Source organism: Astatotilapia calliptera, chromosome 11 (assembly GCF_900246225.1).
Source record: "Astatotilapia calliptera chromosome 11, fAstCal1.2, whole genome shotgun sequence".
Taxonomy (NCBI): Eukaryota; Metazoa; Chordata; class Actinopteri; order Cichliformes; family Cichlidae; genus Astatotilapia; species Astatotilapia calliptera.
In genome coordinates, this window is record NC_039312.1 from 16,843,490 (window position 1) to 16,867,497 (window position 24,008).

The window sequence follows — 24,008 nt, forward strand, 5'->3', positions numbered from 1 at the left end:
TCACTTTTTATTGTCACATCACATGTGCAGGCACACTGGCACAGCACATGCGAGTGAAATTCTTGTGTGCGAGCCCCACAAGCAACAGAGATGTGCAAACACAACAACACAAACGAGCAAAATACAAGAATGGCCAACCTGAAACTAATAAATATATGTACAATATATAATAGTGTATGCATTTCTGGATGTGTATACTAAATATTTTCCTGTGTGTGTGTGTGTGTGTGTGTGTATACACATTTTTACAAATTAAATAGTAAAAAAATAAAATAATAATAAAATATATAAAATATACAGAGTTGAATATGTGCAAAACAAGTGGCATTTATATACAGTGTGGAGTGCATAATGTTGAAGTTCCAGTAGTGAAGCTGAGGTGTCTATGACGTGTTCAGCAGTCTGATGGCCTGATGGAAAAAGCTGTCTCTCAGTCTGCTGGTACGGGACCGGGACACATGGTAATGTGCACCATGCAATATTTACAAGCTGTTTTTAATAAAAACTTTGTCCTCACTCATCACCATTTATGGAGTATGTGAACCTAATTATCAATGTTCAGGAACTACCTTTCTTCATTACAGAGCATGTTCTGTAATGCCTATGTTCTGTAAAACTGGGAGAGAACCACAGAGTTAAAAATAGAGGCTTTTACATAGAAATCTATTTGGAGATTCGGAGAGAGAAGACGTGGGTCGAGAACTTTCCTCAATGGGATCACCTGACACCCTCTCTCCTTGCACAGTGCTCTTTATACACTGGGGAACTGACACTCGTCCTCTTAGTCTGCCTGCCAGAAGAGGGGAAAGGAGTGCTGGAGAGAAGCTCAGACGGCTGTGTTGGGTGTTGAGCGAAAAAAAAGCATTTTAATTCTGTAAACTGTCAAGCGCTGAAAATTCAACAGCAAAGGTAACAAGAATAAAAAGCATAAATTGCTTTCTGGCCTTGCTTCATAGTCTGTCTTGCTTACTGCTTTCAACGTCTAACTGGCAGAAGTCAAATTCACAAACAAGTGAGGCTTGCATGGTTCTTTTCAAACAATCGCATGACAAAATAAATCTAATTCTCTATGAAGAAAAGTGCTCACGTTTCTCAAATTTCCACAAAGGTCATGGGTGGTTTCTGTGTGGGTGGTTAATTTCCATGTAAAAACAGTCTTGCAACAAGTTTCAGATGTTGGTACAGTGCTGCCACAACAGTTTGTCAGCATTTTCTGCTCTGTGTTACCCAACTGGATAACAAGTGATAATTCAATAATAAGTTCTGTTTGCAACATATCTGGAGCCTTGGAGGAACAATGATTGACACATTTGCAGAAAGAAAACAGGAGATAAGCCAAGAAACGTTATGCTCTGTGATTTAGTGTAATAATCAACTGGGTGTTTGTGATTTTCACAGCTCCTAAAAGGGTCTTGCTCCCTTAGTTTGGCAATTAATTCAAAACACGACTCCAAGAACTGTGATAATAAGAGGACTACTTTGCTAATCCTTCTGAATGTCAATGCTGTCCATTTCTTTTTTCACATCATTAGTTTTAAAAGGAACCAGGCCAGGTTTGAGTCTCTGATTAACTGATCCCTGAAGATTTTTTGTCACAGTCCATTCATTACTATGCAGACATGAGGATACTCTATATAATAAGTGAAAGCTATTTAGAGCCAGCTGTCGGAAAATAGATACACCGGTCACTACTGCAGGATTAGTGTAGCACATTTAAAAGCTTGAGTAAGACACTCTAGTATTATGTTGCCAAGGCAGAAGAGCAGTAGTATATGTTTCAAGTGTCAGCTGGTCATTTAAGTCACTGTGGTACTGTGACAGCACACCACCGCAAACCGGACCTCACGTGGTAGTGGTGTCTGGGCTTATGTAACAGCACCAGGTTCACCTTTCTAGATGCTTACAGTAACATTTTAAATAACATTTTCACACAGAAAATGTTAGAACTATAAAAATACAAACAGATAATAATCCTTGGCTCAATAATGATGAGTATGTGCAAAAATGTGGGATTGCAGTACTACGTTTCTCTTCTGTGTCACAGATGTCTAAAGGACCAGCAGTGGGTATTGATCTAGGCACCACATATTCCTGTGTGGGAATCTTCCAGCATGGCAAAGTGGAGATCATTGCTAATGACCAAGGAAACAGGACGACACCCAGTTATGTGGCTTTCACAGACACAGAGAGACTTATTGGAGATGCCGCCAAGAACCAGGTGGCTATGAACCCAACCAACACTGTATTTGGTAAGAACTCCAATACCCAACCGACAAATCGGTTGAAGCAGTGATCAAATAAAAGTATTCTTTGTGTCCTCACTTTATAACCACGTAAATATTGTCGATACACTCCAAACTGAACATTACATTAACCAATTCGAATTTTTTCCATTAAATCTATTTCCAGATGCAAAGCGTCTGATTGGTCGTAAGTTTGACGATCTCGTGGTACAATCTGATATGAAGCACTGGCCCTTCAAAGTCATTAATGAGTCATCCAAACCTAAAGTGGAGGTTGAATATAAGGGTGAGATCAAAACCTTCTACGCAGAGGAGATATCCTCGATGGTCCTCACCAAAATGAAGGAGATTTCTGAAGCATATCTTGGCAAGGTAGATAAAAGTGAATGGATAACAGGATCGTTGAAATTAGGTGGAAAAGTTGGGTTTTATGCAGGAAAAAAACCCTGCAACTATCAGCAAACTAAACTGGCTAATCTTTCTAAATATGAATACTTCTTGAAAATATAATAGCACTGAAGTTTAATGACTTTGACATGAAGCAGGTTCCCCAGGTTATCTAGTGTCTGTGGTGTCTGTATAGTAAATTATAGTTAGATAAAGTGGTTCCTTACAGTTTTCATGTTTGCAGTTTCAGATCTAAAAAAAAGAAGCAATATTAACTTAGTGTCTTATTCTCTTTACAGCCTGTGACCAATGCAGTCATCACAGTTCCAGCTTACTTCAACGATTCCCAGCGTCAAGCCACCAAAGATGCTGGGGCCATCTCTGGCCTTAATGTACTGCGCATCATCAATGAGCCTACTGCTGCAGCTATTGCTTATGGACTGGACAAGAAGGTAAGCTAATTTTAAAATGTTCAGCTTTTGCTATTTTGGCTTCCTCTTTGTAATTCTCTCCTCTCAATTTAGGTCGGTGGGGAGCGCAATGTGCTTATCTTTGACCTCGGAGGTGGTACTTTTGATGTGTCAATCTTGACTATTGAAGACGGCATCTTTGAAGTGAAGTCCACAGCGGGTGACACTCACTTGGGCGGTGAAGACTTTGACAACCGCATGGTGAACCACTTCATCTCCGAGTTCAAACGCAAGTACAAAAAAGACATCATCAACAACAAGCGAGCCGTGCGTCGCCTCCGCACAGCCTGTGAACGCGCCAAGCGTACCCTTTCCAGCAGCACCCAGGCCAGCATCGAGATCGACTCGCTCTATGAAGGTACAGATTTCTACACTTCCATCACCAGGGCCCGTTTCGAAGAACTCAATGCAGACCTGTTCCGTGGAACCCTCGAGCCTGTGGAGAAGTCCCTGAGGGATGCCAAGATGGACAAGACACAGATCCATGATATTGTCCTGGTGGGCGGCTCCACACGTATCCCTAAGATTCAAAAGCTGCTCCAAGACTTTTTTAATGGTCGTGACCTCAATAAGAGCATTAACCCTGATGAGGCTGTCGCCTATGGTGCAGGTGGGTCTCTGCAGCATTTATCACTATATATTTGGCTATATTATTGGCACTATGGCTCAATAAAACAGAGCTGCTGACTGAAACCATAATCAGTTTAACTTTGTGGAAAATCTCCACAGCTGTGCAGGCCGCCATCTTGGCTGGGGATAAGTCTGAGAATGTACAGGACCTACTCCTGCTGGATGTCACACCCCTTTCCCTGGGAATCGAGACAGCTGGAGGAGTAATGACTGTCCTTATCAAGAGAAACACCACCATCCCCACTAAGCAAACCCAGACCTTTACCACCTATTCAGACAACCAGCCCGGTGTGCTCATTCAGGTACATCAGGGTTAAAGTTGTGTAACTGTTTAACCCTTATGCCCAGCTGCATTCTAGGTACTTGTGTACACTAAAACCTGACTCTGATACATTAAGCTACAATATGAATAATTGTTTTCAGGTGTATGAAGGTGAGAGAGCCATGACTAAGGACAATAACATCCTTGGGAAGTTTGAACTGACTGGTATTCCACCTGCTCCAAGAGGGGTTCCTCAGATCGAGGTGACCTTTGACATTGATGCAAATGGCATTCTCAATGTGTCTGCAGTGGACAAAAGCACTGGAAAGGAGAACAAAATAACTATCACCAATGACAAAGGTACAATTATGAAAAAATACATACTAATTCATATATCCAGCAGCAAATTTATTATGAAAAAATCAAATCCTATACATGAATGCAGGGGAAAAAAATTTAATTCTGTCACAGGCCGGTTGAGCAAAGAAGACATTGAGCGCATGGTGCAGGAAGCAGAGCAGTTCAGGGCTGAGGATGAAGTCCAGAGGGAGAAAGTGACAGCCAAGAATTCCCTTGAATCTCTCGCCTTTAACATGAAGAGCACCGTAGAGGATGAGAAACTCCAAGACAAGATCAGCCCAGAGGACAAGAAGACTATTGTGGACAAGTGCAACGAAGTCATTGCATGGCTGGACAGAAACCAGGTAAAAAGCCATGCCTTAAAAGTAGACCGAGGTTCCTCTTTATCTAAAATTGTGAAAGCAGTGAGCATTACATTGTATCAAAGTTATGAATCAATATCCTTTTTCCTTTTCCTGTCATATGCTTCCTGTCAACTCCTGACCCACAAAGCCTTCTGTCATAGTAGAGTATATTTGCTCTTTTCTTTCCCCAGATGGCAGAGAAGGAGGAGTATGATCACCAGCAGAAGGAACTGGAGAAGGTGTGCAACCCTATCATCTCTAAACTATATCAAGGGGGCATGCCAGGAGCAATGCCAGGAGGAATGCCAGGAGGAATGCCCGGTGGCTTCCCTGGCGGTGCAGGAGGTGGCTCCTCTTCTGGCCCAACTATCGAGGAAGTTGACTGAACTCAGTGTTTTTTACTATTTGCCAATAGATATTCACCTTACCTAGTACACATCTGATAAATATCTAGTCAAGTTTATAACAAATGTTTTGCAATATCTAAGCACACATCACATTCAATATCCAGATGCATATTTAGATAGTTTAAAAGTCACACCTTTGTATCAATGCTTTTTTATGCAAAAAATCAATAAATATCAACAGTAAAATTCTGATTTGAAAACTTTAACGTGTGTATCTTCTCATTTGTGAAACTAAGGTATGCACAGAGACACTCAACTTGCAGCTGTAGAAAAGTGCAGATAAAACTGGTTCCTGTAAACGAACCACATGTAATCTGATCAGTATCTTTTTCCTGCCTATTAACAAGAAATATTTACAAGAAATATTGCCACAATGAAAGAAGGTCGATGTTAAAAAGAGGTGAGATGTTGACTGTAAATGTGTGAGTTTGAAAGATAAGATGCAAGCAAGAGCATGTACCTTGGAACATCTTGATCAAAGGTCAATGAAAGGTTTTTCCTGTCTATTACATGACAACTTGGTGCTTTTGCCTTTTAGCAAAATGAATTTAGAATTCAGCAAAAACTGAGTTTATCACCAGATGCCATTTTCCCATACTGTGGGCACATGAAAGGGGGGATTGTGGGTGGGGCATGAAGACCTACACATGCAGTTCAGGGTCAAGCGTATTGGATGTGCATATAAAAGCAAGTGTGCCCCACATCTGAAACTCGGGAATCACGACCGAAACACAAACATGTTCTTGATCATCAGTTGCTTTGCTCTTGTGGCCTCTGCATTGGGTGAGTGATTTGTGATTTCATGACAAAGAAATTTGCTACCACACTCTGAGATCTGTGGTGGTAGTTGTGGATTTTACTCTTGCTGTTTGACTAGCTGCACAAAAGTAAACACTTTACACACTGGTCAGCTGTGTGCGAAAATGGGAAACACAGTTAAGCATTTTGTGCACCACCAAAAAAGACAAGTACAAAAATACATACAGAATTAACTCTGACACTTTTTGTCAAATAACTTTGAGCTTTTTTTATGTCACTGGGTCTCAGGGTGTGGAGTGCCTGCTATCAAGCCCCAAGTGAGTGGATACAACAAGATTGTGAACGGGGAAAATGCTGTGTCTGGCTCCTGGCCTTGGCAGGTTTCGCTTCAGGTAGTTTCAGTTATTTACTACTCACAAACAATGTGGTTTTGCTACAGTCACAATTTACAACAACTTATTTCATTTTAAATTAAAATGTAGAAGTTTGTTACAGATATTTTTTTTTCTTTATTGCAGGATAGCACTGGATTCCACTTCTGTGGAGCTTCACTGATCAACCAGTACTGGGTTGTCACTGCTGCTCACTGCGGTGTGAAGTAAGTCACTTGAGTGCTGTAGCAACACAATAAGTCTTCCAACACTTTGATCATCCACCTGATTTATTTCTTTTTTTTAGTCCATCACACCACCGTGTGATCCTGGGAGAACATGATCGGCAGTACAATAGCGAGCCAATTCAGGTCATGTACATTTCTAGGGTGAGCTATAATAGAACAAAAATGAAAGTTGTCTTCATCAAAGCCCTTGTCTGAATCGTATTATATTTGTGTGTGGTTTATCCTCACCTCTTCATCTAGGCCATCACTCACCCCTACTACAACTCCCAGAACTTTAACAATGACATCACTCTTCTGAGGCTGTCCTCCCCAGCACAGTATACTTCCCGTGTGTCACCTGTGTGCCTGATGTCCTCCACCAGCAGCATCCCCTCTGGAACCAAATGTGTCACCACTGGATGGGGCCGGACTGGAGTAACATGTGAGTTTTTTTCCAACGGGTAAATTGAGATAATCATCTCACAATACACTGGTGTAAAAAACTTAGTTTACAAAAAGGTAATGCAGATAAATAAATGAATAATATACACTGCTGCATAGTTCCTGGAGAAAAATGTGAAAGACTTTGTTTGCAATTAGACTAATTCTTTTTATTCCTATCCTTTTTTTTGTTTTTCTCAGCAAGCCCTCGCTTCCTCCAGCAGACCGCCCTGCCTCTGATCAGCCCTGATCAGTGCAAGAGCTACTGGGGTTACAACAGAATCACTGATGCCATGATCTGTGCTGGTGCTTCTGGAGTGTCTTCCTGTCAGGTAACAACCACTTCAAAATGATTATGACAATGATCAGAAATACTCTTAGAAGGTCAAATTTTAGGGGGTAGCTCAGAATTTTCAGAAAATGCAGAAATTAAATGCATCACTGCTGAATAATATCAAGAGCATGATAAAAATATAATATTTTCTTTTATATCAACAAAGTAAAAACATCCCCTTTGTCTACTTTAGGGTGACTCTGGTGGCCCTCTGGTCTGTGAGAGCAGTGGTGTATGGTACCTCACTGGTATTGTGTCCTGGGGAACCTCTAACTGCAATGTCTACACCCCTGCTGTGTATTCTCGTGTGTCCTACCTGCGCAGCTGGGTCGACCAAACAATTGCTAATAACTGAAGCTTAAGAAAAAAATAAATAAATCAGCAAAACACACATGTGTAGGCTTCCCTTTAATATACTGCTAGCAAAATAAATAAGAGCACACCACGTTTCCCATCTTTCCATCAATGATTACAATATTATCGGTAAATGAATAACAATCGCACTAGTATTTTACTAGTTATTACTATTACAACTGACATTTGATGTTAGCAAATCCCACAATACTGATGTTTGGTGAATTTGTGACAAACAGAACAATAGATTTCTAAAACAGCTACTGTTGGTTTGTTGTTTTTCATGCCCATCTGATAAGCCAGAGAGTGAGGGTGATTGGGTAGGATAGTGAAAGTGGTTACTAAAGACTGCATAGCAGAACTAAAATGTTGGAAACCACACACTATAACAAGACAGACCTTGTACAGTATTACACATGTAAGGCGTCTCCCCCTTTTGAAGCATAATTACAAAAGTGTTGCAGCATTAGCATATTCTGGGGTGTTGCTGGTTTTCTATCAGCTCATTTCTGCGTGCGTTGCTTCATTTGCTACCGCGTAAACTAAAAGGGAAGAGTAATCAAAGACTTCTAGAAGAGGCAGTAAAGACAGAATCTCTCAGCTAAAAGAAACATGGGGACTGGTAAGATACTTACATGCCTGTTGTCAGTTCTCACTAAAACAGAAATTTAGTTAAAGCTGTGCACATGTTAAGTTACACAAACTGAAACGCATGATCTTGTGATATGGTGCATAGATCATGTGCCAATACTTTAATATACATATATAAAATCTGCAAAGCACTTATTTTGTGTGTGCGTGTATATATTATATTATATTATATTATATTATATTATATTATATTATATTATATTATATTATATTATATTATATTATATTATATTATGTGTTAAAATAATAATACAATACTTCACAGGTCAATCTACACTGGAATCAGCTTCGACATACATACAAAGAGCCGCCATTATCATGTACTGCTTGATATTTATAGTTGGAACTCTGGGCAACGCTCTGGTTATCTACGTGACTGGATTCAAAATGAAGAAAACTGTAAACTCAATTTGGTTTCTTAACTTGGCCATAGCTGACTTCCTTTTCACAGCCTTCCTGATTTTCTCGATAATTTCTCTCTCTCAGAGTCACCAGTGGCCTTTTGGACAATTCGTGTGCAAGCTCAACAGCTTTGTGAGTTTAGTCAACATGTTTGCCAGCATCTTTACTCTGACAGCTATAAGTTTGGATCGTTGTTTGTCCATCTGGGTGGTGGTGTGGGCACAGAACAAACGCACAGTCTGCAAAGCTCGGCTCATATGTGCTGGTATCTGGGTGACTGCTGCGATCTGCAGCACTCCTTATGCCACTTTTCGCACCGTGTTAGGAGATAATGGGACATATTACTGTGGTTATTCTATGACACATGAACAAAAATGGAGTCTCCACATTTTTCGCTTTCTTATGGGCTTTGTGATCCCATTCCTGGTAATAGTCATCTCTTATGTGGCCATAGGGATCCGTGCAATGCGCATGCAGAGAACAAGGAGAAGGAGATCTCGCAGAATCATTTTCTCCATCATTTTTGCATTCTTCATCTGCTGGTTACCCTTCCATGTTTTTAACTTTATAGAATTAAAGGCTGTGAATAACCCAGACCTCAGGAACATTGTTAGAATCATGGGTCCTCTGACTGTGAGTCTGGCTTTTCTGAACAGCTGCCTGAACCCCATCCTCTATGTTTTCATGTGTGAAGAATTCACGAAGAAGCTTCGGCAGTCCATATGTTTTGTACTTGAGAGTGCTCTGGCAGAGGACCACGTGTCATTTATCGTCACTCACTCCATGTCATCAACATTTTCAAGGATTTCCCGAAAGTCAGACGCTGCCACGACTTTAGAGAAGCTCAACCCAGCTGCTTTTGAATCCTGCACAGAAAGCAAAGTAGTCATCACTGAAAAGACACTTAGCACTTAATAAGATCTCACCAATAGATGATGAAATAAATCAATAATGCAAGATGTTCATCTCATCTCTTTGAAACATACAGTATAATGTTGGTACCCTGGCTCTGATTATTATGGGTGTCCTATAAGTCTGTTGGGGTAAGGCACAATATAATTATGCATGAAACCATAATCCAATCAAATCAGTCGGATTAAGTTCTTGATTAATCAATTAATGTAACATATAACACAAGTTTTTTAAAAAGAAAATAAGACTTCTATACTGTGGTTTTGAAGGTCTTGGATTTCTATCATTTGAATGTCAAAATTTTTACATCAGTTTTATATTTGTATATATATATCTACATTTTATTGCTCCAGCTTCTTTAACCATGTAAATCACTATCAACATCTATAAAACTGTGACAAGTGACTGAACAGTGATTGAGTTTTTTGCATTTTTCTTTTGTCTGGTAAAGAAAAACATGATAAAAGGGTGCATTTGACTGACAAACCTTACTTGCGCCCTGGCAACCGCTGTTTTATCTTACAGGATATCATGGTGCTGTATACTTCTTGCATTTGCAAAATGGAACACATTGCGTAAATCAAAGTACACCACAAACCACAAAAACATCACTTTTAAAACAAAACAACGATGAAAACAGGTCCCAAAAATGACCAACATTAATATTATTTGTAAGCTATTAAACCATGAAGTGTGGTACATGAACCTGAGATTTAAACAGCATCTATCTTATCTTGCTGCACAGATGTGCTGTGCTTGCTTCTTTTTTCTTGTGGTTTTTTTTATTATCAGAACAACACCTGCTTCACTATTCATGCTAAAACTAAAAATGGAACTCAGTAGCAATAAAAACATTGTTACATTTTTTTCTTACCACAATGTTGCTGAAAAACATTTTGCAATATCACTAAACGCAAAACTACAATCCTACAATGGCGACTGTATGATTTACATTATTAGATTCAAAAACTGTAAAATTATACAATATTTATCTGTCCCTTTAGCACATTAAACTCAGTCATTGTTAAAATTCCAATAAATCCAATATTGCTCAAGAAAAACAATTCCACAAATGCTACATTCACACCCAGTTTTCCATTCTCCAGTGTGAAAATGTTAGAAGAAGGACAAGCAGTGTATTCAGAGTTGGCTTACAAGCTCAACCCTGACAACCCATCCTTTTGAACACATTGTCCCAAAACTGGTCATCTGTGATCACTCCCTTTGTCAAGCTGTTTAGAAATGAAACATGTGTATATAAAAACTCGAAATGCCAAAGACTGCAATTGTCTTTGTCTAATGTTTCTTTTATTCTATATAAGCAAGTTAACGGGTGGCATTCATGGAGGATCTGAAGTGTCAGTAAAATTAGATTTTGGAAAGCCAACAACCTAGACTCATCAGCCACTTTATTGGGCACGCCTGTTAATCTGGCTAAGGATTCAATATGCACTGAGACACACAGAACTGCAATACCAAGCAAACACCATCTCCATAGACACAGTGGCCATGGAAACAAAACAACACCATATAGAAGGCTTCTGTGCAAATGTGAGTAAATGCTGACTGGGCCTTTGTCTTTATAGGAAATAGTGTTACAGGAATTTGATGACATATATATATATATATATATATATATATATATATATATATATATATATATATATAGAGAGAGAGAGAGAGAGAGAGAGAGAGAGAGAGAGAGAGAGAGAGAGAGAGACAGACAGACATGTATTCAGTTTTGTACCACTGGCGCACTATGACAAGCAGACAAATTCCTCATTTGGGTAAAACCTTGGTGATAAATGTAATTTTGTTTGTGATTGCGATTCTGGCGAGCTACTTCATCAGGCCAGGTCTCTGCAGGCTATTGTGTCTAAAGTATCTGAAGCTTCACAAGCTCTAATGCTGCTTTTGGTACATCTTCACTGTATGATTTCTGTATAAACTTTTGTATAACCTGCTTAAGATGAAGCAAGTATGTGTCAGCATGAGCTTGTGAAAACTGCTTAGCTAGGCCTAACAATGTTTCACTATGTTATCTGTTAACTGTTTTGCTCAGAAGGATGAAGTGCACGGCCAGCGCCAGGTGGTGGCCTGGGAAAGGATAGTGGGAGTCTTGTTTGTGCAGCAACAGCCCATGCTGGACAAAAGACTGTTGTAACTGAAACGATATACAGTTTGTGGGATGTTATAAACATGCTTGTCCCGAGGTTAGAATGCTCATTACTATGAACCTGTCATGTTTGGGAGTGTGTATGTGTATTCTCCTGCGCAGTAATAAATAGTTTGTGTCATGGTCCCCGTGTCTGCCCGGCCGGCTTGACAAGGCCACATGTGTTTTTGTGTACGTTCTCCTCTTGCCTCCCCGCCAGGGCGGAGCTCACTGCGGGCTCCCGCCCTCGGCGTACACACCTGTGTCTCATCAGGCACCAATTACAGGTTGGACACTTAAGGCAGGGACGCAGACAGTCTCATCGCTGGATGATTGTGTGAGACACGTTAGTGAATCTCAGCTTTGTCATCTCTAGCTCTGTGAAGTTTGTCTGTGATTTCTGCGTTAGCGTAACCCACCTTTTTCTGTGCACAGTTTCCCCGGAGCCGTGACCAACCCGACGTGTGAACCTTTGTGAAGAGAGGAGCAAGAGTGAACGTGATTCCCTTCCCGGACTTTCCTTTATGACCCTGGACCACCGCTATTCCCTCACTCTATATATCTGTACCTGGTGACTTTGTAAATAAACATTGTTTCTTGCATTGACCTCTGCTCTGTGCCTGAGTCCTACTACAGTCCGTGACAGTTTGATCACAGCTCTTTCAGTGTTGCAGACTTTATTTACAAAATTCCACGACAAAAGACAACAAGGAAAAGCACAAATACTAAAAATGAATGCAGACACATTTGCAACTGTGGTATTGGAGCTGTCCTGTTGGGATCTATGTGTAGCTGGTCAGTAAGTTCAGTATTTGTTACCTCTTTGTCACCCACTCATTTTCTGGATTGGATTTGTACTCAGACATGCACAGATGATCTTGAGAAGTTTGTGTTAACTATTGAGAAAATGAAATTGTGGGCCTTTTAAAGAATCTCCAGGAAAAATCTGTAAATAAAAGATTAATCTTATTGTGAAAATAAAATATTTCATATGAGTCATTTAGTACCTCCCACGTTAATTTGACCAATATAATGTGACAGCCTTCTATCCACCAAGACAGGTTTTATGACCTTTAATAATGCTTGCACATCCAATCTGTCGGCGTAGGTTGAGATCTAGTGACTGTGGAGGCCATTTGAGTACAGTGAACTCATGTTAAACTAGTTCAAGAAACTACAGCAATCCTCCAGTAGTCTGTGGAATGTAAACAATGCTCGGTTGGTACTTAGTGTATTTAAGTGTGCAAAAAAATGGGTGGATCCATTCTGTCATAATATTTACACCAAATTCTGATCCTATAACAGAGACTGAGGCTCATCAGACCTGGCAAAGCTTTTTGGCTTCTGAGTGGCCAGAGGATTATCATGAAGGCTTTACACAGGAACTGTTTTTTATGTTGTTGAGGTGCAGAGAGTAAACGTGCTGCTGGGAACGTTATCCATCTCCATCTTGGTGATTCCGAACCACATAATGAAAACTCACGTTACGTTTTTTTCAGATGATTCTCTGTAAATCCTAAAGATGGCTGTGTGGGAAAATTACTGTAGAATATGCAGCAGTTTCTGCAGTAGTTTCTGAAATACTCAGGTCAGGTCTTCAAGCAGAGGCGGAGCCAGACATTTGAAACACCCGGGGCTTAGCCCTAAAGGGTAGTATGCATTTTTTTTTTTTTTTTGGGGGGGGGGGGGGGGGGGGGGTAGAGATGACTGAAAGATTAATTGGCTCTGTTTTGAGTTTTGTTCAAAAAAGAATGACTTCATATAGGAAAAAAATATATATCACATATGCAGGACACGTTAAACTAGTTTTTTAATTAAGCAGCAAGGTAGAACAAAGTCGGGGCTGTATCAAGACACGAGGACTAAACCCCAATTCAACCAGACCCAGAACTGATCCAGAATTAAAACAGGACTACAACAGTTCAAAATCAGGACTGCTGAGGACTTAACCAAGACAGAACCAGAATCAGAACTAGATGATAGTAGCACTAAAAATCATCATAGACCTGCACTACACTTATTTTTTAATTCTACCAAAGTGCACTATTTAGATTGAGAAAAGTTCATATAATTATTTAGCCTTGTTGTGCAAACAAGCCTGCATAACTTAATAAATATAGAATTTGAAAAATAACAAACCTAAAAAGAAACACTAGGTACGAGATACATGAGGACCTGTGATACGCTGATACTTTTGGTAAACAACCATTTGACTAACATGTCTGTCTCACCTGCTCTTGTTCCATCTCTGTTCCTCTCTCTCCCTCTTTGTGCTGACAATCATCAAATCTACAGTTGAAACCAGATATTTACAAACTCTTCAGATAAAAACAGATACACTTTTTTAATTGTAATATCAAATCAGACTAAATGTTTATTTTTTTTAGATTGATAAATATAAAAACATATTTGTTAACTTTAAGAGTAAAGAGAGAAACTATCTGTATTTCTTAATTGTAAATGGCACCAAATTGTATTCAAAATTGAGCCACACTTATGGAGCTCCACGATTCTTTTCCTGGTGTTTTGGTTGACATCTCTTGATTTTCCCATTTCAAAGAAACAGGCTCTGTGTTTTGCCTTATATGCATTGTTACGGATTCAAATATTGGGGATGAATACAAGAGGAAAAACCAAAATAACAACACTGGTCCGGCCGGGTTGAGTCAAACGATGATTTTAATGATCACACGCGTGGGAGATGGACACCGTACGCAGACAGCATCAGATCTCACCTCAAAAACCACATCACAATAGTTTTATGAAATCAGGGTATTAGAACGCCCCCTCATGCGTAAGACAGGTACAATACAATCAATGTTGACAGTTATTTGACACAGCAAAGGAACATTCTCTCCATCCCGAGGACAGGCACTGACTCCCGCTTATCTCCTGGAGCCAACCGTCCCCTATGGAGACACAACATTGCAGCTACAAGGATTTCCAGGTTTGTTAAGGTGATCAGTGTGTAATGCTCTGAAGCAAGTATGTAATATTGTTTAATCAACTGCCACTACGTAAAATATAACAAAAGATATAACTGAATATAAGATCACAAAGAATAACATGATATCAGTGTTGTGTAAGCGCGTGCGGCCTTCCATGCTCGAAGCCTCTCCCCTCCATCATAGCTGGACTGGCCATCGGGCATACCGGGCATTTGCCCGGTGGGCCGCTGGCGATTTTTTGTTTTTATGGGCCAATGGATTATTATTTTTTTTTTTTTTTTTTTAGGAAGGGTATATATAATGAAAGGTGTTGGATTGGCCAATTGGTCATGATCGACTCTGGGCTGGACCAATTACAGCCGAGGAGGCTGGATGCACCCTCCCCCTTGTTTAACAATCACGTGATTTTCGCGCATTGCATGCGGGAACTCGTGGCAAAACAATCCAAGGACCGCATCAAATGCAAACATTTGCAGCACCGCAAAACGTTCATTCTCCGGTTCCAATACCTTCTTTTTTTTTTCTTTGCCGCACAAAAAAGGAATGTACAAAACAAAAGGAGAACAATGCCGGTCCGTACAAAGACAGACTCGACGAAAAGACAAAGAAAAGATACGAGGAAAAAATCAAAGGAGTGAAAGAGTGGACAAAAGACGTCAGCGTGCTGCCCAACTTTCACCACGCTCAGATTTATAATTATACACTTCTTGGAGTGAGTGCATACACTCATGAAGTTTAGTAACTTCAGGTCACTGCAACAAGCCCAGGTACAGTTTACCGACGGATGGGTGCAGGACCTTGAAATGCACCATGTAGAACGAAAGACTATTGTACGTATCATAAGTTTACCAGTCTCACAAATCGTCTTCATAAATACACATTCATTAACAGTTTATTAATAGGACCTTTGAGCTCAACGGTAATTAATTAGTAGTGGAAATAATTTCTGGTAGTGTAACAGTGTTTATGTGGTATTATTCCACTTGCCACAAATATCAGTGTAATGGGGAAACAGCGCCCCCCCTCTCGGTGTGGCTGGCTGCAGTAATCGCTGCCAGTCTGCCGTAGCCATACGAGAGGTGAGTTGTATTGTTCCGCACACAATGTAGCTAAGTAGTACAGACACATAAAACATGTTTGATTAGCTGACGAGCACCGAGTGTAATAAGTGCTTAGTGGACACATGTCCAACACCAGTTTTATGTACTTTTCATTTGTTTATTAATGTGTGAAACTGTATGCTAAAGCGGAATGCTAATGAGATGTTCTGCCGTAGTGTGCTGTGCGGAGTGGTGTGTGGCGAGCCTGTGCACTGATAATACACCGTTGTTTCCATTCAGGTACATCATTTGTTCTTGCTGTTATTTTATTGTATATTAGAAATTGTAATATTGCTGCAGTAATCGCTGCCAGTCTGCCGTAGCCATACGAGAGTGTGCTGTGCGGAGTGGTGTATGGCGAGCCTGTGCACCGTTGTTTCCATTCAGGAAATAAAGTGGCAACGATCGATCAGAGACTCCTTGTCTTTTTAAAAACACTACACAACGCAGAGTCGAGGAGTCTGTTTGGGCCGAACTGTTGCAGCGGGATGAAGCAGAAACCGGTTACAGTAGCATTACAGAAATGTAGCAGTGACAATAATATTGTATGTTGTAATCGCAATGGACAATTAGTGATACAAAACAACTGTTTTATCCTGTGAATAAAAGTATATTTTTTGTCAATGTACCATGGTAATAACAGAAGCGAAACGCAATATTGTGTCAGGACAATTCACTATTTATGCACAATAAACAAAGGAGCATAGCGTGACAATTTCTGTTCAGCGCCAGACTTGCTTGTAACCTATATCACCAATTATGTTAAGAAAAATGACGTATTAACTACTACAAAACTCTGACCTTTGTGGGAATGCTTGGAGCAGACTAACATGTGAGCTGGAGTGTTCTGAGATGTTATATTTGGTATATCCAGACCATCCGTCGGCTCTTACTGGCTTAAAAAATTTCACTTCAACGACGTAATCCGATAAAAAAAAAAAACGATCTCTTTACCCGTCGGCTTCCCGTGGCTGTCATGCGACCGACTATTGCAGTTAATAATACAACAGTTTCTTGCCATTTTTTGGGTTTCTTTTTATCGCTGTGTAACTGAGTTCAATTGAAAGCCTGCGTGCGCTAGTACCTCTTGCCACAAGTTCCCAGAATCCTTTGCGGTTTTATCCCTGAATGACGTCACATTTTCAATCTTTATCCTGGTGGGCCGGTCTCTAGTCAAAATGCCCGGGCCGATTTTTTGTCCCAGTCCAGCCTTGCCCTCCATAGATCAGCCAGACATCGCGCTGACTGTAGCTTTTAACCCTTATTAACTTGAGCACAACTCTATAATGAGCAACAAACTGCAATATGTATGAGATGATCATGGTTACACCTGCAATGAAAGATCATATGATTATTCTGCCACCTGTAAATAGAAGATTAACCTGAGGTTATAACAATCATTGTAATACAAATGTTAATGTTGTCATGATCCTGGCCCGTTGTCAATGTCTCCTCCCCGGACCTGTGTGTCTTTCTGTGTTCCCTCGGTTTTCTGTTAGCATTCCCAGTTTAGTTCTGTTTCTTTGTGAAGCCTGCAATAAAGCGGTGATTTTGAGTTCAGCTTTTTGTCTCCGTGAGTTTTGCGTTTGGGTCCTCTTCTGCCTCCACACAGCCAGATCATGACAAATGTAATGTCAAAAGCTTCAATAAATGTTTAATGCAAAGCTGGTTATATGATTCTGATGTACTAATAATGCCGATACTAAAATAACAAAAAAACCACCCCCTTTTTATCCCACAGCATCCACAGCTGTGCCACCAATTTACTCACATGGACTCTACTAACCTATCAGAAGCTTCTTCAGCTCAGAATGGAATCGTCTGGAGTTTCTTATTAATTAACAATAAATTTAGTGTATATGTACTCCTAAATTTGATGAAAGTGATAAAAAAATAGACAGCTCTGTCTCTCTTTATTCTGACAATTAACTCATTCAAAAGATATTTCAATATTTATTTATCTAAAACAAAACAAGTTTACTCATGTTGTACAGTAAAAAAAATGTTCTTGTGTTTTCCATAAAGTGTATGTAAATATCTGGTTTCAACTGTGAATATACTGCTGTGTATTGAAATTCCTCTTGTTTTGCATAGAAATATACTGAACAACATACAAAGCATAATATATAAAATACTACCAGAGAAACAGCATTGTTGTTGTTCGGCTTTTCATTTCGCCATTTGTTAATTCACTTGAAGAGCAAGTAACGTAATATGGGTCAAGTGATCAGTTTGATATCGATCTTTTGTGATACACCGTCATATTTACATTATTTGTACAGTACGAATGATTTGCTTTGGTACCTGGTCGAACTTCAGTTCTCCTCTGTCTGCCTGGCTCCGTTTCTCCAACAGCGCACTCGCAGGCAGCCGTTTTTGCTGAATTAGCATGTTCTAGAGTGTTCCTGTTTTCTTTTCCCAACTCTTTTCTGCATGTGCATACTGCCTCATTTATAGCTGCATAATCTGAGAGGGAGGGTTAAGCAAAGACAGACAGCAAGCAAAAAGAAGATAAAATCCACTTGGAGTAAAGACAGACTCTCTCAGCTAAAGAACCATGGGGACAGGTAAGACAATTTAAACATCTATGAGCATTTCTTTTAAATTGCATTAAGTGAATGTCATTAGGATTTCTTGCTAAAATGATTAATATGAGTATGCCTGCTTGTTATTAGTTCTGATCACAACAGAAATTAAGAAATTAATAAATAAATATGTGAAATTGCACAAGGAACTCTGTGAGTACTTCACATAATGTGGTACTCTATCTTGAGCAACTACTGTAGCCCATGTGCCAGGCCAAAGCACTGTAATATAGAATTATATGCACTTGAAAATTATATATATATATATATATATATATATATATATATATATATATAATGTTTTTAACCTGCTAACACAATCAAACCTTTTTTGTTGTTTTGTTCCTTTTTTTATCTTGTTTTTCTGATATTTTATGTGATTTTTTTGTGATAAAAGAAGTATGTATGTCACATATTCTGGATACTATACTAGAAGCTAGTGTTGCACAGAATATGTGTTAGAATCAAGCACTATAACATACAACCATAACAATTACATAGCCATGTACACTTAAGTAAAGAAGCGTTTTTATAAGTTTCAACTAATGTCTGTGATGCATTGCTTTCATGTTTTTTTGTTTCGCAACAGGTCAGTCATCTGGGCTGGAAGCAGCTTCCACACACATACAAACAGCCTCCATTCTCATCTACTGTGTGATATTTATAGTTGGAACTCTGGGCAACGCCCTGGTTATCTACATGACGGGCTTCAAAATGCAGAAAACAGTCAACTCAATTTGGTTTCTCAACCTGGCCATAGCTGACTTCCTCTTCACGGCCTTCCTGATTTTCTCGATAATTTCTCTCTCGCAGAGTCACCAGTGGCCTTTTGGACAATTCGTGTGCAAGCTCAACAACTTTGTCACTTTAGTCAACATGTTTGCTAGCATCTTTACTCTGACAGCTATAAGTTTGGATCGTTGTTTGTCCATCTGGGTGGTGGTGTGGGCACAGAACAAACGCACAGTCTGCAAAGCTCGGCTCATATGTGCTGGTATCTGGGTGACTGCTGCGATCTGCAGCACTCCTTATGCCACTTTTCGCACCGTGTTAGGAGATAATGGGACATATTACTGTGGTTATTCTATGACACATGAACAAAAATGGAGTCTCCACATTTTTCGCTTTCTTATGGGCTTTGTGATCCCATTCCTGGTAATAGTCATCTCTTATGTGGCCATAGGGATCTGTGCAATGCGCATGCAGAGAACAAGGAGAAGGAGATCTCACAGAATCATTTTCTCCATCATTTTTGCATTCTTCATCTGCTGGTTACCCTTCCATGTTTTTAACTTTATAGAATTAAAGGCTGTGAATAACCCAGACCTCAGGAACATTGTTAGAATCATGGGTCCTCTGACTTTGAGTCTGGCTTTTCTGAACAGCTGCCTGAACCCCATCCTCTATGTTTTCATGTGTGAAGAATTCACGAAGAAGCTTCGGCAGTCCATATGTTTTGTACTTGAGAGTGCTCTGGCAGAGGACCATGTGTCCAGTCACTGTACGTCATCAACCATTTCAAAAATGTCTCAAAAATTTGATCCTGCTGCAACTTTAAAAATAATTGACCCAGCCATTTATGAAAACATCCCAGTAAGCAACGTGATCATCACTGAGGAGATTCCGGTCTCCGAGTAAAATCAACACACAGCAACAAAATCCAGTGTAACAAAAGGCAATGTAAAAAGGAATTCATTGATTTTTAATCCAAAACTTTCACATCAGATTATAACATAAAGTACATTCATGCACAGAAACACAAAGCACGTGTTTTTGTCTTGTCATATTATTAGACAAGCAAGAAAGAGTCAGAGTAACTGAAAACCCATGTTATTGTGCTGCAGCTTGGAGTTATAGCTATTGAGTTCTTGATTAAAACAAAGGATTAATTCAATTCAATTTTATTTATATAGCGCCAAATCACAACAAAAGTCGCCTCAAGGCGCTTCATAGATACAGAGAAAAACCCAACAATCATATGACCCCCTATGAGCAAGCACTTTGGCAACAGTGGGAAGGAAAAACTCCCTTTTAACAGGAAGAAACCTCCGGCAGAACCAGGCTCAGGGAGGGGCGGCCATCTGCTGCGACCGGTTGGGGTGAGAGAAGGATGACATGAAGTATTACATGAAGCGTTTTTTTTTTCTTTCTTTGGAGAGGGGGTTGTTTTTGTTTCTTTTTTTGAACTTTATATTGTTCATAGAAATTGGATTGCCATCATTAAATTTCCTTTGAGAAGTTATATATGTTTCTAAGTAAGCTTTTAATACTCCTGCTCATCAACCAGTTTTTTCTTTATGATCAGAATTCATAATGATGTCAGAAGACACTGAACTTTAATAGAGCATTATGATTTTGTTACACTTGTATATAAAATAAAAGAATAAAAACATTCTGATGAAGTCTGATTCTGAGTCTGATTCTGTTTATCTGGACGTAGCGTTTTCAGTGGGAGAAATGTTTCGTCACTCATCCCATTGTCTTCTTCAGTCTCAGCTGGCTGCAGTTTTCCCCAATCTTTTAAACAGTATATTTGCATAATGACTGAAACCTGCCCACTGAAGGAACAATGGGCTGGGAGGTCAGTTTCTTAATCTTAATTATGCAGATTCTCATGACCATTGATCAACAACCACTGACCAAAACCCACCGATCAAAGGCCATGAGCAGTGTTGGGTGTAATGCGTTACTAAGTAACGAGTTACTGTAATTAAATTACTTTTCCACTGAAAAAGTAGAGTAACTAATTACTGTTCATTTTTAGGTATTTTAATTACAGTTACTTACAATGTACTTGTGTTACATTGTAAAATAATTAAATTCGCTGAAATCATTATTTAATTTCAATCATTTGTCTTCTAAATGTAGACGTAAACTCTGCCGCTTTAACATCGCTGTAGTGCAGCTGCACGTCATTTCGCGCCACTTTGCTGCATAGTCGTATTCTAAAGCAGAATATGTAGGACTCGGCTGAAGCGAGTGGCTGTTTTTTGAAATAGAAATATTCCCGTCTCTTCACTTTTCTGAAACAAGCAGACAAGAATATTACAGTAATATGTAAGCTATGTCCTAGGGAGAAAAAAACTATCGGCTGCTGTTAATAGCATGAGTAATCTACTGAAGCGCCTGACACGAGAGCATAGACGAACACTTCTGAGTGATCCTTGTTCATCATCCATGGACAACTCCTGCTAAGCAGGCAAAACCTGATTTTATTTCAGCAGCACAGAAAGCGTCTGAAGGTGATCTTAAAAAAATTATTGCAGTCTATATTGTGGAAGAGATGCTACCGCTGCGTACAGTAGAGTCTCCGTCTTTAAAAAAAAAAAGTATTTATTATTTAAAGAGTTTAATTTCTATTGTTTGCCCGCTCAAGGTTTATAGGGATTTTAAGAAGTATTTAGTTAAATTACTTATTTAGTAATTAAGTTACTTTTCTGACACAGTAATTAGATAAGTCAAACCAGCGTTCCTCCCTGTCCAGGATGAGTACATCCTCATCCTTGAAAGAGTGTCCACTGGCCTGTAGCAGCTTTCTTTTGGCGCCTTCCCAGCTTTGACAAAAGTCCAGCTGGGATAACCACATTTACTCAGGGCCTTCACATCACACGACTGTGTGCGTTAGGGTCCAATCCATACACCGGCCACTCAGCCTTGACAATAAATATAAGACTGAACTCAACAGCATCATTTTTTAACTGAATTTTACTGTTTGTATTGACACTTGTTAACAACATACCAAACATACACTATAATGTTAATTGGTAAATCTATGAACGATTTTTAAATGATCTCTAAAACTATTAGCATATGTGTGTCTTTCATGTCCATCTGATAAGTCAAGTGACTTTTTGTGTAGCAGAAGCATAATGTAGGTAACCACAAATGGGACTCTCTACAGCAAAATATGCAAGAAGGGTACAATAGTTAGCTATAAAATAATACTCTATTAAGACTTGTCATCACAAAAATGTTCATTCAGTTCAGGCAAATGTTGTTGCATTAGTGTGTTCTGAGAAATTACTGTTTTGTTATCTGCTCATTTCTGTATTTGCGTACTGATTCATCTGCAGCTGCAGAAACTGAGAGGGAGGAGAAATCAAAGACAGAGAGCAAGTAGAAGCAGCAACTGATAGAGATCAACTTACAACCACGGCAGACTCTCTCAGCTAAAAAGAGCATGGGGACGGGTAAGTTAATTTAGTCTAGACATATATTACTATTTCTCTTTAAGCAGCAATATGTGAAAGGTTATTTGAGTTCTTGTTAAACTGTTCAAAATGAGCACTCATACCTGTTATTAATTATGTTATTAATCACAAAAGAAACTGAGTTAGATAAATGCAAATATCAACTTGCACACAGAATTCTGTATGTGCATCACAAAAGTAGAAGCTAGTATTGCATAGAACATGTGTTGGAGCCAACTATGAAAATGCATAGCTGTATTTTGTTAATTAAAAATTACTTAATTTGTATAATTTGGCAACAAATGTAATGAAATCCTCTTATTTTATCTGTTCATATAATATATTGTGGAAACATGATTTGTTTAATAAAACATTTTCTTTTTTGCTTTCAGATAACATCACTTTCAATGCAACTCAGTCACCTGAACAAGATGCAGCTTTCACACACATACAAACAGCCTCCATTGTCATCTACTGTGTGATATTTATAGCTGGAACTCTGGGCAATGGCCTTGTTATCTATGTGGCGGGATTCAAAATGCAGAAAACAGTCGACTCGGTTTGGTTTCTCAACCTGGCCATAGCTGACTTCCTCTTCACGGCCTTCCTTATTTTCTCGATCATTTCTCTCTCTCAGAGTCACCGATGGCCTTTTGGAACATTCATGTGCAAGCTCAACACCTTTGTGAGTGTAGTCAACATGTTTGTCAGCATCTTTACTCTGACAGCCATGAGTTTGGATCGTTGTTTGTGTATCTGTGTGGTGGTGTGGGCACACAACAAACGCACAGTCAGCAAAGCTCAGCTCATATCAGCTGGGATCTGGGTGATCGCTGGCGTCTTCAGCACTCCTTATGCCACTTTTCGCACTGCATCAGTGGGGAACAGAGGGGAAAGTTCCTGTGGTTATTCTGCAACAATCAAAGAACACAAATTGACTCTCTGCATTTTTCGCTTTGTTATGGGCTTTGTGATCCCATTCCTGATAATAATGATCTCTTATGTGTCCATTGGTATCCGTGCAATGCGCATGCCGAGAACAAGGAGACGCAGATCTCGCCGGGTCATTTTCTCCATCATTTTTGCATTCTTCATCTGTTGGTTGCCTTTCCACACTTTCAATTTCATAGAATTGAAGTTAGAGCTCCAGGGGATTGTTAGAATGTATGGTCCTCTGACTGTGAGTCTGGCTTTTCTGAACAGCTGCTTGAACCCCATCCTTTATGTTTTCATGTGTGAAGAATTCCAGAAGAAATTTCGACAGTCCATTTGTTTTGTACTCGAGAGTGCACTGGCAGAAGACCATTTGTTATTTCTGTCCACCCGCTCCATGTCATCAACCTTTTCAAAAGCTTCCCAAAAATCAGACACTGCTGCCACTTTAGATCGGATCAACCCAGCCATTTATGAAAACATCCCAGAAAGCACAGTAATCATCACTGAGGGGATTCCTAGAACTGAAGAAGAGTGCCCCAC

The 24,008-nt window shown here is 39.5% G+C and overlaps 4 protein-coding genes, 1 long non-coding RNA gene and 1 pseudogene across 5 annotated transcripts; all 6 read left to right on the forward strand.

Annotated features, from left to right (window-relative positions):
• Positions 1–758: 758 nt before the first annotated feature.
• On the forward strand, positions 759–5,309 carry hsc70 (heat shock cognate 70). Its single transcript, XM_026184547.1, has 9 exons — positions 759–909; positions 2,045–2,249; positions 2,410–2,615; positions 2,930–3,082; positions 3,155–3,710; positions 3,830–4,032; positions 4,154–4,352; positions 4,464–4,696; positions 4,888–5,309. Exons 2-9 carry the CDS (start codon positions 2,045–2,047, stop codon positions 5,080–5,082), a joined length of 1,950 nt encoding a protein of 649 aa, XP_026040332.1. The 5' UTR covers positions 759–909; the 3' UTR covers positions 5,083–5,309.
• A 491-nt stretch (positions 5,310–5,800) lies between these two features.
• On the forward strand, positions 5,801–7,624 carry LOC113032784 (chymotrypsin-like protease CTRL-1). Its single transcript, XM_026185891.1, has 7 exons — positions 5,801–5,886; positions 6,151–6,254; positions 6,381–6,460; positions 6,541–6,622; positions 6,722–6,902; positions 7,103–7,233; positions 7,429–7,624. The coding sequence occupies exons 1-7, from the start codon at positions 5,841–5,843 to the stop codon at positions 7,588–7,590; spliced, it is 786 nt and encodes a 261-aa protein (XP_026041676.1). The 5' UTR covers positions 5,801–5,840; the 3' UTR covers positions 7,591–7,624.
• Positions 7,625–7,684: 60 nt separating this feature from the next.
• On the forward strand, positions 7,685–9,769 carry LOC113032783 (chemokine-like receptor 1). Its single transcript, XM_026185890.1, has 2 exons — positions 7,685–8,211; positions 8,506–9,769. Exons 1-2 carry the CDS (start codon positions 8,202–8,204, stop codon positions 9,555–9,557), a joined length of 1,062 nt encoding a protein of 353 aa, XP_026041675.1. The 5' UTR covers positions 7,685–8,201; the 3' UTR covers positions 9,558–9,769.
• Positions 9,770–11,282: 1,513 nt separating this feature from the next.
• On the forward strand, positions 11,283–12,315 carry LOC113032508 (uncharacterized). The gene is made up of 2 exons (XR_003273890.1): positions 11,283–12,055; positions 12,145–12,315. It is a non-coding gene; the product is annotated as an uncharacterized LOC113032508 (long non-coding RNA).
• Positions 12,316–18,229: 5,914 nt separating this feature from the next.
• Positions 18,230–20,237, forward strand: LOC113032476 (chemokine-like receptor 1). The gene is made up of 2 exons (XM_026185416.1): positions 18,230–18,324; positions 18,932–20,237. Exons 1-2 carry the CDS (start codon positions 18,315–18,317, stop codon positions 19,978–19,980), a joined length of 1,059 nt encoding a protein of 352 aa, XP_026041201.1. The 5' UTR covers positions 18,230–18,314; the 3' UTR covers positions 19,981–20,237.
• Positions 20,238–22,502: 2,265 nt separating this feature from the next.
• Positions 22,503–24,008, forward strand: LOC113032656 (chemokine-like receptor 1; annotated as a pseudogene).